The following is a 13,604-nucleotide window of genomic DNA, read 5'->3' as shown; positions in this document are numbered from 1 at the left end:
CAACTCTAACCAGACCAGGATCAGAAACCTTTATCGTGAACGGACTACCTCGGATTGGACGGTCTCCATATTTAACATCCAAATAGTTAGTACCTAAAAATCGGATGAAAGTGAATTTTACATGTAACAAATCACAACTTTCAAAACACCTAAACTCCGATTTTGCAAAGGTATTATACACTAATCAAATAATAATAATATTAATACTATAAGGGAGTTTACATGCAAAGAAATTTTATGGAAGCATTTCCGCCATATTGCTATCCTATTTAATTAAATGAAGGACATCGCACAAGAGGCGAGACCTTTCTAACCATGTGTGTGTATTCACGACTCTGTCCTGATGAAAATCCACCATGAAATATAAATGAAAAATAAAAATAAAATAAAAATGAAATAAAAATATAATCCATATACCTGCTTCAGTCACGACAAAGTCCACCTTGAACTGACCCCTAACAGGTTCACTAACACGACATGGTGTGGTGCGCCCACTCGGACCTATAAAGAAATCGTTATTTTAGCACATGAATCGCTCTAATAGTCATCATCTTCGTATTTCAACACCATAAAAATACTTGCCTTAGAACAGCCATTGCTACTTTATATGTACCCATCCAACAATCTCAGATAAGGTCTCTGACAACTACATTTATTAGTAAGTTTAATTAGTAATAGACATTTAATTAGTATTAAATTAATTTTAAATTAAATTAAATTAGTATAAGTTAATTTAATTAGTATTCGTATTAGTATTAGTATTAGTAAGTTTAATTAGTATTAGAGCAATGATAGCGATTCACATACTTCTCAGGTCGGCGGTGATTTTGGAGCCGTACAGACCGCCGGTGTCAACGTCGAATGCAGCCGACTGGTGCAGGCGCACGTTGCTGAGTCCCTCGTCGTACACGCGTATTCTACTAATGTCCTCCTCCTCAATGAGGACCTGCCATGGGCTTCCTGCGACGCGGCAATGAGAAACGCGTAGAGTGATCGATATCACAGGCTATATATATCACTATATATACACACTATATATATCAGTGTATTAGCGACACAGCACACCCGCAACGACGAGTGGCGGGAGCAGCTAGTTCTACATCAGTTTTTGTGAAAGCAAGTTGATATACAGTGACACAACTCTAGTGGAAGTGTAATAAACGGGTAGTTTTTGTGAATGTGCCACGTTCATATTATTCTCAGTTTTTACTAACTCTGTACCAAGTGCTTGTGATCGATATTGTACGTCGATCTACAGGGCATGCCCTTCAACAACTTATATGTTTTACATAACCGTAACATTCACACATCCATAAACGGTATGCGTGTTGTGAACCTGAGGCAAAAAACACGTACTCGTAACACGCACATCATAACCGGTATGCGTATTGTGTTCCTGAGGCATAACAACGTATGTATTAAAACAATATCTACCTGCGACAATCATACATCCATTAGACGTGTGCAGGATGCATACCTGGGATCGGTTGTCCATTGAAGTGCATCTCGATGTTATGTGGTACCGGCTCCTCTGGCACGAAGTGAGCTCGGAATCGTTGGTTTCCGAGGTTGGACACCTCACAGTCAACATGGCCGCCATTCACCATGATCTCCAGATTACCCGACCCCGCCTTCGCAGCATCGACTGTGGAAGACAGAACTCCCTAGTTATAACAATAGCAAGTTAAACCTACCCAGACTATATAAGTCTTAATATACTCTTGATAGTAGCTCATAGTAGATTATACATATACATCAATCATATGCATTAACTAACGCATTAATTAACTGTCTACTAGGCAGTTTACACACAAGTCGTTATCTAGAATGATACCTCTATGTATGACAAAGTGTCAAAATTATTACCATTTGTGTCAGTAAGGGTATAAGTTATGACAATAGTCACTTGATATCATTAGGTAAATATGAAGTGACTGATAATACAAGAGAAATAAGAAATTTCAATACACACACAATTCTTGCTACTGTCACCTAAACTATTGACTACAGGTACTAAGTTAACTTACCACTGAAGTATACTGGTTTGCCAATAAGTCCTCTTTTATCCTGTAGATCCACTCGGATCAGACTAGGATCTGCTACTTCTATCTTGAAGGGGCTGCCTTTGATGGGACGTGGTCCATACATCACATCCAGATAGTGCGTGCCTAAGAGATGCCACACAAGAGACTCACATGCATGTCGTAATACACCCCAGCACATGCTAGATGTGACCATTAAAAGTAAAATCTTTAAAACACTATCTGCAAATTAATTGTAGTGAGTTGTACCTGGTTCTGTGACTATAAAGTCAGGCTTATATTGGCCTTTTGTTGTTTCCACCACACGACAGGGCATGGAGCGACCGCTGGGAGCTGTGGGAAATATAAGCAGTAAATGTAAACACCGGGGAACAGTTGAACAGTATGTTTGTGATATATGTGCATATGCTGTAGGTTATGCATCATAAATATTACATGTAAAATAGTACGAAATAACAAATTCTAGAGAATAAAATGTCAAATTTAAGTACACATTTGCATCAAGTAAGGTACAAACACCATGATATAATTCAATATGCCATTACAGCTTTTACATTGAGCCGTTAATGGGTGATGCAAGTTAAATGATAAATTACATCGCAGGTTAGCAGTGATCTTGGAGCCAAACAGTCCGCCAGTGTCCACATCAAATGCAGACAGCTGGTGCATGCGGGCACTGGTCAGTCCTTCCCCATAAGCACGGATTCTGCTGATATCTCCTTCCTCCACGCGAACCTGCCATGGGCTTCCTACAAGAAGACCAATACAACACTATCAGAAATGCTACTTGCTAATAAAGCGCAATTTACAGACACAAGTACAAGATTGTGTCATCAGGATTTTTTTGGGCTAAATCGTGGTATTTCTGACGTATTCGTGAAAGCATGATGGGGAACAAAGCTAAGTACCTGGGACAGGTTGACTATTGAAGCGCATATCAATGATATGATCGCTGGCTTCAGTAGGTGTGAAGCGTGCACGGAAACGCTGGTGACCTAAGTCCGTGACTTCACAGTCAACATGGCCGCCATTGACCATGATCTCCAAATTGCCCGATCCTGCTTTTGCTGCGTCAACTGAAAAGGAAATTAGGATAAAGTGCACACGTCTCTAAAGTAAAGTGCTTTTGATAATTTTATGCATATAATATAAAATAATAATATAAATAAATAAAATAAATAAGTAAGTAGGGCTATTTTTTATGCATATAATATAAAATAATAATATAAATAAATAAAATAAATAAGTAAGTAGGGCTATAAAAACCGAAAATGGACCGTATGCTACACTACGGACAATGCAAATGTTTCGGAACGTACCCGTGAAGTTGACAGGATCTCCAAGGTTGCAAACCGTCGGCATATCAGCAACCTTGATGTCACCCGGGTTGAAAGGTCGTATGGTGTACGGACTACCCTGGACAGCGTATCCACCATAGCTGACATCCAAAGCATGGTAGCCTGGGCAATGACACATGGTAAATGTTCAAACTCACAGTGTGTGTATTAACTTGTATACAATGTATATGATGTACTTACAAAAATTATTCACAACTACTTATTGAACTATTGAACTTTCACTTATTTATCACATGCACAAACAGACAAAGGGAAAAAATTTCAAGAATATTTGTTGTGTAATTTCAAGGTAGATGATTATAGATAGAGAAACCTACCATGCTCTGTCAACGTGTGCTCAGCTCTGTAAACACCATGCATCAGCTCTCTAGTGTGAAGCGTCGCCTCTTTTCCACTGGGTGCTAAACAGGAACAGACAACAATCGTACACACACAGCTACATACACGATTCTACACTGCTTAATAGATCAACAGTCAATAATCATCTAGCTCAGTGGTTCTTAACCTTTTTTGAGTCATGGACCTCTTTGAGAATCTGGTGAAAGCTACGGACTCCTCCCCAGACACATAAACACACAATTTTGCATATAATTGTGTTCACGGACCCCCTGAAGCCCATCCACAGACACCAAAGGGGTCCATGGACCACAAGTTAAGAACCCCTGATACTAGCTGCATCAATGATTGCTGCATCTGTCACAGTTGGGTAACAATATACATTTAACAACACAAACGGCGAAGACATATTTAACAATACAAATATACCTTTCATCTTGACCTCAAGCAGCTCATTGTCAAGTCCTCCAGTGTTGATGTCAAACCACGTTGGTTTATTAAGCATGGAATTGCGTATACCCTCTCCTGACACGGTTATAGCAGATGGATCAATGACATCAAACGCCCATGGACTACCTGTTGGAAAACGTGACAAAAAACTGTCAATGTCCTTCGTAATTTCATCTAGATTTTTTTTATGAAATGGCACTTTTTTATTTAATACCCATTCATCCAACATTTAACATCAAGCTGCTCTGTATAATGCTAAACTTCAGATGCAAAGAAAGGTTCGATCATGCTCCTTATTATACAGTAAGCCACACACATATGCACTAGTTCATCGAGAACCTTAACGATATCGAACAATAAGCCAATTGAATCTGCACCGGGTAGCGCAGTGAATATTCTGGTAGTATATATGATATAATATAAAGTACACAGTATATAGTATATAGCATACAATATATAGTACATAATATATAGCTGGTATCAAGAGCTAATTACAGTACCTAGGTATTAATAATAGTTAGTAATAAGTATTATTAACTCTTGCTGGTATATATGCACTAGAGCCGATCCTACTCTCTAACTCAGACCGCACGTGTCATAAGAACAGCACGTGTCATCAGAACATAAGAACAGCACGTGTCATCAGAACATAAGAACAGCACGTGACATAAGAACATAAGAACAGCACGTGACATGACAACATAAGAACAGCACATGACATGACAACATAAGAACAGCACGTGACATAAGAACACAAGAACAGCATGTGACATAAGAACATAAGAACAGCACGTGACATAAGAACATAAGAACAGCATGTGACATAAGAACACAAGAACAGCACATAACATGAGAACATAGGAACAGCACGTGACATAAGAACAGCATGGATGTACGTCGTACCGTTCACTGGCTCGCCGTTGAACTTCACCTCGACGGTGTGCCGCTTCGCTTGCTTCGGCACAAACTGCGCCTTGAACTTCTGATGGCCGACGCTCTGTGCGGCGCACTCTACGTAGCCGCCATTCACCATGATCTCCAGGTTGCCGTGGCCGGCCTGCGACGCGTCCACTGGGTGGGGCGGCAGAAAGGAAAACAGAACCGTGAAGAACACGTGTAGTAATGATGTACACATATATATTTACCTGTTATATATAGTAACAATAGTACCATCTAATAATGACGCAAGGCCACAACGAGATGACATATCAGCATATAATTATGATCTAGATATATATATATAAATATACATATATATATAAATATGTATGTATGTATGTAAACATGTATGATGGTATAGCATTCGGCGCAACATGTAACATTACTAACATTACTAATGTATGATTACACCATGTGAGTGTTGCATGACATCACTCCATTCCCGACTGCATTACATTTTTTATCACGCGATATACGTTCGTGATCACATATCAACGAATCACATGCATTTACCCGAGGTAGGTATAACATGAGAGTATAAATAAAAAAGAATAGTGAACTTACTAACAAATGAGTGCTGTGAGGGTCAAAGTAGCACTAGGCTTTCGAGTCGACCCCCCACATGAACTACATGTCGACCACTACATTACTGCTCCGAGTTCTGCAGAGAATGCTTACCGTCGAATGCGACGGGCTGGCCGACTAAGCCGCCAATGCCGTCGTGACGCAAGCCTTTGACGTTGATTTGACCGATGTCGAAGACTTTAAACGTGAACGGCGAGCCCGGGATGTGATGTCCGCCGAACAGTATCTCCAGCACGTGAACACCTGCAAAACATTCCCGAACGGTTAGGAAACAATTAGGACGGTCAGGAGGAATGCTTTCTCTCATACTATCTAATAACCCAATAGCAGAAAATATGGAGTAAAATGCTCCATTAATACAGCAGAAGTCTGGATGAAAGTGCAGTTTTGTGGAAACAATGTTTGTGGTTTTAGTGGTAGAAAACAAAGCTTTTGGCATTTATTTGTACTTCGTGAAAAACTGATTGCTTTCAATGGATAAAGCTTTCAGGTACTTACCCTTTCATATATATATAGGCAGCAATAAAAACATGAAGAACGGTTCAGCTTTACAGTTGATTTAAACAATATGTTGTTAAATTTAAAAAAAAATTAAATAATATAAATTTAAAGAATTTAATCAAATTTAATGTTTGATCACGTTTGATGGGACATGGGAGCTATATACGCTCTCATTGAATGTACGATTCACCTCCACAGCACCTTCATACAACATTCATATTCAGCACACATACAAACAGTAAACATGGTCATAAACATGGTCATGGGCTCGATGACAAGTATAAGACACTGGGGAGGTACTGGAGCGTCCATACCTGCATCAGTGACTGTGAACTCCACCTTATACATGCCAGGTGATGTCTCATACACATCGCAGGGTATCTTTTGTCCACTTGGTACTTCAAAACACGATTAAACACAACGTCAGCATTTAATAACTGTAAAGATGGAAGATACCTGTAGTTCTGGCTAGATTACTCCTTGACAGTCTAGCATGCAGCAACACAAGCAGAATTTAATCCAATGGATGGATTGCTAGCTACTAATCTTTCATGAGTAAATGTAAAAATTAATATAGTTGCGGGCCTTTCCAATTATTCTGTAACGTAGGTTCAGGGAATTCATTCAATGAATCCTTACTGGTCAATGTGGCCTTGAGCCTTCCCTCTCCAGCATCTGTGGTGTTTACTTCGATTGAAGCCTTTTCGCGCACAGCAAACATCCTGTTTGATGTCAAGTCTGTGCATCGAACCTTGTTGGGGTCCATCGTATTCACTTTCCAAGGACTGCCTGTTAGCAGAACATGCAAACAAGCCAATATCAAACAACTAAACACACAATGGTGTTGGCATAACCTAAACCTATAACAGGTTAATGTATATAACCCCACAGCCTGGTGAAACTGATAGTAATAGCACCATTACAATTAAAATTGAGTAATGCAGAGATGTTTTTGCTGCGTAAGAGCCAACATGTAATATATTATACTTAAAATATTATAATACATAATATATGATAACATATGGTTTCGCACCTGGCACTACTTCTCCATTAAACTTCATGTCGATGGTGTAGGTCTTGGCAGGCACGGCCTCGAACTGAGCGCGGAACTTCTGGTTTCCAAAGCTCTGTACGGCGCACTCTTCCGTGCCCTGGTTCACCATGATCTCAAGGTTTCCCGAACCAGCCTTGGAGGCATCAACTTTAACACAGGAAAACGTGAGATTGGGATTATTAGCTTGCATGTTGTTGTTCTTGGTGGTGGTAGTAGTGTTGTTGGTGTCATTGTTATTGTGTATGTTAATTGCTGCTACTTCTTGTTAAAGATGCATTCCTGCGCACATTTTTGTGACAAACCACTGTAAAAACGTAAGTAAATAACTCACTACACTTTCACTGAACATTAGCTTTGAAAATAAAACTGTAAAAATATGTATCAAGCCTATATTCGCTCAACGGAAAAACAATTCGAAAAACACGTTTCGCCGCGGTTCTGTATCATGGCGGCAAGAGTCGACGCAGGTCACGTAACTAGAACAGCCATAGATATCATATAACACATGTGTTATATGATATCTATGAGCACATGCTGCCTTCATGACGTTGGCAACACTGCATAGCAACAAGAGATGCGTCACAACATCGCCGCAGAGCGGCAAAAGTAAATGCTGTTTGAAACATTCGACCCGACCCTTTCACTTTGTAGTCTAAAAGCTTTGAATGAATGTATTCCTGAGAAATTTATTTTTACCTATCACACATAAATAGGCAAGTACAAACGTTCAATGTTAAAATAATTCATTTTTGCCTGCTTTTATGTTTTCCTCTTGAAAGTTCAAGGCAGGGCACCTTTAATGTTGTTGCTCTTGCTTGTTGTTGTGCATATTTATGCTGCTAGAAATGAATCTGTTCGCATGTGGTTCAGCAATTCTTTTAAAATATCATACTACAGTTGATATTTTGTCATACATACAAATGATTAAATATCAAGAGATTTTCAAATCTGTGATGGTTTTATGCAGACACTCTAGAATGTTATTTAAGCTTCTTTGAAAAAAAATTAATAGAAACCAGCAACACCCTTCCTAATATGGACTTCATTACAGGCATGCATGCACTTACTGTCAAACTCAACCATCTTTTCCTTTGTGTGTGTTGGTATGGAAGACACGTAGATTTTGCTCGCATCGAAAGCCTGACACTTCCAAGGGCTTTCAGCCACCTGGCGACCCATGAGCTTCACCTCAATTGTGTGTTCTCCTAGTATGCCACAAAAAATGAAATCAGCAGGTGACAGACCAATGTAACGGTCACAACTCATAACGCTAGTGCTAAACTAAAGAACGCTACTGAACAAAACCAAAAACCAAAATAGAAAAACAAAACAGACCTGCCTACATATGACTGTATAACCTAATTAGGTTTATGTTACTAGCTTAACTATCAACCCATTCAAAATCTACTTATTAGATATCTGGATTTAATCAAGATGAAGGTAATATGTCAGGTATATGAGACATATATATATATATGTCAGAAGTAGATAATAGGAATCCCTATTATCTACTTCTGATATATGTATATATATACGTACCGACGTCGGCAGCTGTAAATTCAGCTTCAAATGTTCCCTGGCCTCTGTCATACAGCCTGACTGGGTTTGTTCGACCACGTGGTGCTGCAGCAAACAAACGGACACACGTGTACGCGACAACTCTCATCAGCGATCCACACCATACTTTACATTTCCACACTACGTGTTTAGAAGTAGAAACCCAAATTTGGAACTGCATGTGCTATTTCAACTATACGTGCCAACGACAACTGTGTAATTTTAGTTTAATTTTCAAAGCCACTGTATACTAAATTTTAATTCAACCTAAAGTGTATATCAGGGTTCATAGTAGTAAGACACATGTTGAAATAAGGACTTATAAGACCCTTTCTGGAGGCCAAAATAAGACTTTTTACGCGATTTCTGATAGATCACCGACTATTAAAGTACACTAATAATATTTATATATACACAATTGCACAGCAGATTTAATTATTCCATATTATATATACAACAATTCTTATACAACAGTCGAGAACAGTTTATGAAACAATAAAAAAATAAGGACTATTAAGTACTTTTCTAAGATTTCACCAAAAATGAGTACTAATAAGGGCCCTTATTTTATTTTTGGCAAAACAAGTACTTATAAGACTTTGGAAGACCCGCTATGAACCCTGTATATACAGAACCATGTAAACTAGCAAGAGTGTAACACATCAGATATAATGTTATATACGTATCAACAGCCGACCCAGCAAGACAACCAAACCTTCAAATAACGATGTGATATCGATATATAATATATGAGCTGTTAGGACATACTGGTTAGATTCACTTCCAGGTCGTGTATGTTGACATTCGGTGTATGGATGAGGAAAGTCGTGAGGCGACCGACTGCTGCCACCTGTAGCCCTTCTCCAGAAACACCGATCTGAGTTGTATCCATCACGTCAACAATGAACGGTGATCCTAATAACAACACACAAACATTAGTAATAACGTACATGAGTAAAATTAATAGGGCTGTATTGTAGGCCCCATGGTACGCCCCACTAGATTGTGGGCTGAATACAATAACAAACTAACCATTAAAGCTATTATTATTTATTTAGCAATATTAAATAATATTAATAAACCTAATAAATGTAAATAATATTAAAACAAATTTAGCAAATCATGAGATAAAATTACACCTTCAGACTAATCCTTCATAGTATGACTACATATGCGATAACCTACAGGTAATTTATTTCTATTAACATTCGCAAAAAAACCATTAGTTCACGACAACTCGGTCAGGTCATGAAACCTTGTACCCTGCCCCCCTTAGGAATTGCTAAGGCTACAGCTCGAGGATCACATCTTAAACAGCAACAAGGTACGGTGCCAGGAAACAAGTGTGCAACAAGCCAGTATCGCGCCTTGCTCCCCAAAGAGTGCAGGAAAACACAGGCAGACATCGCCAGCGCGCACGCAGCAACAGCCAGCAGACGCCATCGCGATCACAGACACTTGGAACGGTTCAATGAAAAACCTATGGTAAATAAATAATAATGATCGCGTCCCTGTCTTCGCGACTCACCGTGTACTTCGACACCGCTGTAGAAGACGGACACCTTGTGCTCGCCGCCGCTCTGCGGCGTGAAGACGAGACCGTAGATGTTGACGCCGCGCGCGTCGATGCGCACGGGCACGTTGCGGCCCGCGTAGTTAACAAGACAGGACAGCTCGCCGCGGCCCGCCTGCGCCGTGTCCGCGACCAGCGTCATCTGCTGGCCCGCTATGCCGGCTGCAGCGAACACATAAGTCAGGGTTAGGGTTAGGTTTAGGGTTAGGTTTAGGGTTAGGATTAGGGTTAGGGATTTGGTTAGGGTTAGGGATTTGGTTAGGGTTAGGGTTAGGGGTTAGGAGTATGATTAGATATAGAGTTTGGGATAGGATTAGGGGTTAGGGTTAGTGCAGTGCACGTGCAAGTCATTTTTAAGATAAATAGATATTTCATTCAACAGGATTTCGGTAGGTTAGTAATAATCCTCTAGTCATTTAAAACTAGCCTTGTAGACAGATGTAGAAAATTGCATATATATATAATTTCCATATAATTCAGTGTTGACGTACATGAGGCCTCACAAACGAGAAAGGTTCTCTATGCATCACTGCTGACATCACAGATACACAGGAGATATTATTATTATTATTATTATTATTATTTTATTTATTTATATTGCACCTTTTTACATAAAATGATCAAAAGCGCAGCAAATCGATATCGCAAACGACTGGACAATGAAATGATAATAAATATGTACATGTGAGATATATTGCTACAACTACAAGATACAATGATATTGATTTGATATGGTAGAATATGGATGAACCTACTTGTATTGACGCCAGAGATCTTGACGTTGGACGCGTCAAACACGTGGCAGGTGAACGGACTGCCCCGGATCTGCTGGCCATCATAGGTGATGGTCACTTTCCATTCACCTGCAACGCAGCTAGCCGATGACACACGTGCACGGCAGTGAACAATACAATACACTACAACACAACAAACTAGATATTAACAACAATACAAGCTAATAACAACAACAACAACAACAATAATACAAGCTAATAATAATGACAACAACAACAATAATAATACAAGCTAATAATAACAACATCAACAACAACAACAATACAAGCTAATAATAATGACAACAACAACAATAATAATACAAGCTAACAACAACAACAACAACAACAACAACAACAATACAAGCTAATAATAATGACAACAACAACAACAATAATAATACAAGCTAACAACAACAACAACAACAACAACAATAACGATCATATCAATAATTACAGCAATATAAACATTACAATGACTAATATGAAGATGGAAATAAATAAAAATAAAAAACCAAAGAGACCAATGAGATACAAATGCTTTCAGCTTTAGTACCCTGACACATAAGAAAAACGATCTTGCAACATCTTGATCTACAATCTTTCATCAATCAAGCAAGTGAAACATCTTTCAGCCTCTACACTGAACGCAGGCGGCATACCTGATTCACTGGGCGTGAATGCGGCCACGTAGGTGTGTCCACCGTGGTCGCGCACTGGACAGCTCGTCACCTTCCCGCTCGGAGACGTAGCTTCCACCCACACGTTTCCCTTGCCAGCACCGTTCTCATGCAACTGCAGAAATAAAGGTATATAAATCACGATATACATATAAATCATGATTGTGGCACCTGTACATGCAGCCTGAGTGAAACCAGCTCACTTACAGGACTAATTGCTGAATGCTGTTATATATATATTCATCATGCTATTAGCAGTCAGACTGAACAGCCTATGCCTCAGCCGACTCACTACAATATTCCAAACAGAAAACAGACGGACCCTGCAAAGCTCCATCGCACAAATAACTGTCTGCTACAATCACAGGCATGTCCATTGTGCACATTTTAAGATGGATACCGAATGTTCACTTCCCTCAGTCACAGGAAAATAATAAAGTAATACTGACCTCGATTTCGGACGTGATGCCTACGGCACACTTGTCGATGCCTGAGCAGGTGACCTTTTCGACATTGGGATGCACTCTGACACTGACCGGGCAACCACTGATGACTGTATTGTCGCAGTACACGATTACCTAAAGCCAGAATATACGTCAAGCTACACATGCACGCACACGCACACGCACACGCACACGCACACGCACACGCACACACACACACACACACACACGTGCGTGCACACAGATGCGCACGCACCCATCACATTTGGAATTTGGAATGTAAGTTCATTTCCTAGTAAAATTAACCATCCTTCACAACAGAAATTCGGTGGTAAGTCACTAACACTTACACTAAAACAGTATTTCAGCAAAGCAGAGCACATGAGATGCAAGCATTTATTCAACCGCGATATCATTCCTACCTCACCCTTATATTATCGGCTCCATGTTACATCACAATACCACGTATAAGCCACCGAACCATTAAATTAATAGAATAATAGGCAAGTTAAATAAAAAGAAGAAGAAAGATACTATAAATAAAAAATAAATAAATAAATAAATATAACAATAAACAAATAAGATAATAATACAAACGAACCTGGTGCATTCCGGTCTCCATGGGAATGTAGGTGGCGCTGCCACCGTGACTGGTCAAGCTCAGGTTGACCCGTATCGGCTGTGTAGGACCGACGACCTCAGCCTTTACCTGCTTGGCATCTATATCCTTCTCTTTAAACTCCAAATAGAAGTGAGCCTATAAATCAGAAGCGATTTCATTTAGTTGTTAGTAAAATCCAACCAAATCCAGTAAATGAAAAGAAAAAAGTTATCATGCAGTAAATGATGACTCGACCAGTAATCATTGCAAGTGTGAGGAACATTCATCAAGATTCTATACTGGGATGTATCATATTGTACATATATCAGGACCGTAGTGGCCTCCCAAAATGTGCTACTGCAGAAAAATGTAGGATCACCCAGTGATAATATCCAGAGTGGCGGTTATGGTGTGTGCCACACATGGCTAACGCCGCGATCGCGAAGCCAGAAAATTTTTGAAATTTAGAGCCTGGAAATGGCATTTCCTGCATTTTCAGGCTACGTTGAAAGCAACCAATTCTGATCATTTTATAAGGTCAATTTGTAAATTTCAAAGAGGAATGTAGCTAAAGCTGATGTTTTGACTAAAGTATCTAAAATATATATTATGAGTATGATAACTAATAAAACATTATTTACAAAATTGTGTATACTATTAGTTAGTGATGTCACGATCATCGATTATACTCGATCATCGGTTGAACAGTGGC

General features: G+C 39.4%; 2 protein-coding genes across 2 annotated transcripts in view; both read right to left on the bottom strand.

Moving 5' to 3' along the window:
* The window catches only part of LOC106810145 (filamin-B-like), an 11,951-nt gene extending 1,414 nt beyond the window's left edge, over nt 1-10,537 (bottom strand). The window contains exons 1-19 of the mRNA XM_014813425.1: nt 10,351-10,537; nt 9,591-9,737; nt 8,805-8,888; nt 8,333-8,470; nt 7,245-7,412; nt 6,851-7,000; nt 6,526-6,609; nt 5,804-5,953; nt 5,090-5,257; nt 4,166-4,312; nt 3,718-3,801; nt 3,362-3,502; nt 2,951-3,118; nt 2,639-2,791; nt 2,292-2,375; nt 2,028-2,168; nt 1,478-1,645; nt 808-960; nt 418-501 (exon numbers count right to left, since the gene is read on the bottom strand). Of these exons, the coding sequence (XP_014668911.1) occupies nt 418-501; nt 808-960; nt 1,478-1,645; nt 2,028-2,168; nt 2,292-2,375; nt 2,639-2,791; nt 2,951-3,118; nt 3,362-3,502; nt 3,718-3,801; nt 4,166-4,312; nt 5,090-5,257; nt 5,804-5,953; nt 6,526-6,609; nt 6,851-7,000; nt 7,245-7,412; nt 8,333-8,470; nt 8,805-8,888; nt 9,591-9,737; nt 10,351-10,537 (2,599 nt within the window). The remainder of the gene's footprint in view (nt 1-417; nt 502-807; nt 961-1,477; nt 1,646-2,027; nt 2,169-2,291; nt 2,376-2,638; nt 2,792-2,950; nt 3,119-3,361; nt 3,503-3,717; nt 3,802-4,165; nt 4,313-5,089; nt 5,258-5,803; nt 5,954-6,525; nt 6,610-6,850; nt 7,001-7,244; nt 7,413-8,332; nt 8,471-8,804; nt 8,889-9,590; nt 9,738-10,350) is intronic.
* Nucleotides 10,538-10,654: 117 nt separating this feature from the next.
* LOC106810149 (filamin-C-like) overlaps nt 10,655-13,604 on the bottom strand; it is a 23,065-nt gene continuing 20,115 nt past the window's right edge. Inside the window, exons 7-10 of the mRNA XM_014813431.1 lie at nt 12,893-13,048; nt 12,298-12,426; nt 11,831-11,963; nt 10,655-11,258 (exon numbers count right to left, since the gene is read on the bottom strand). Coding sequence (XP_014668917.1) covers nt 10,984-11,258; nt 11,831-11,963; nt 12,298-12,426; nt 12,893-13,048 — 693 coding nt within the window. The 3' untranslated portion in view covers nt 10,655-10,983. The remainder of the gene's footprint in view (nt 11,259-11,830; nt 11,964-12,297; nt 12,427-12,892; nt 13,049-13,604) is intronic.

The sequence above is a fragment of the Priapulus caudatus genome, unplaced genomic scaffold (assembly GCF_000485595.1).
Source record: "Priapulus caudatus unplaced genomic scaffold, Priapulus_caudatus-5.0.1 Scaffold413, whole genome shotgun sequence".
In the NCBI taxonomy this organism is placed as follows: Eukaryota; Metazoa; Priapulida; class Priapulimorpha; order Priapulimorphida; family Priapulidae; genus Priapulus; species Priapulus caudatus.
Note: the sequence above shows the minus strand (reverse complement) of the source record. Positions and strands in the feature narration are given on the sequence as shown.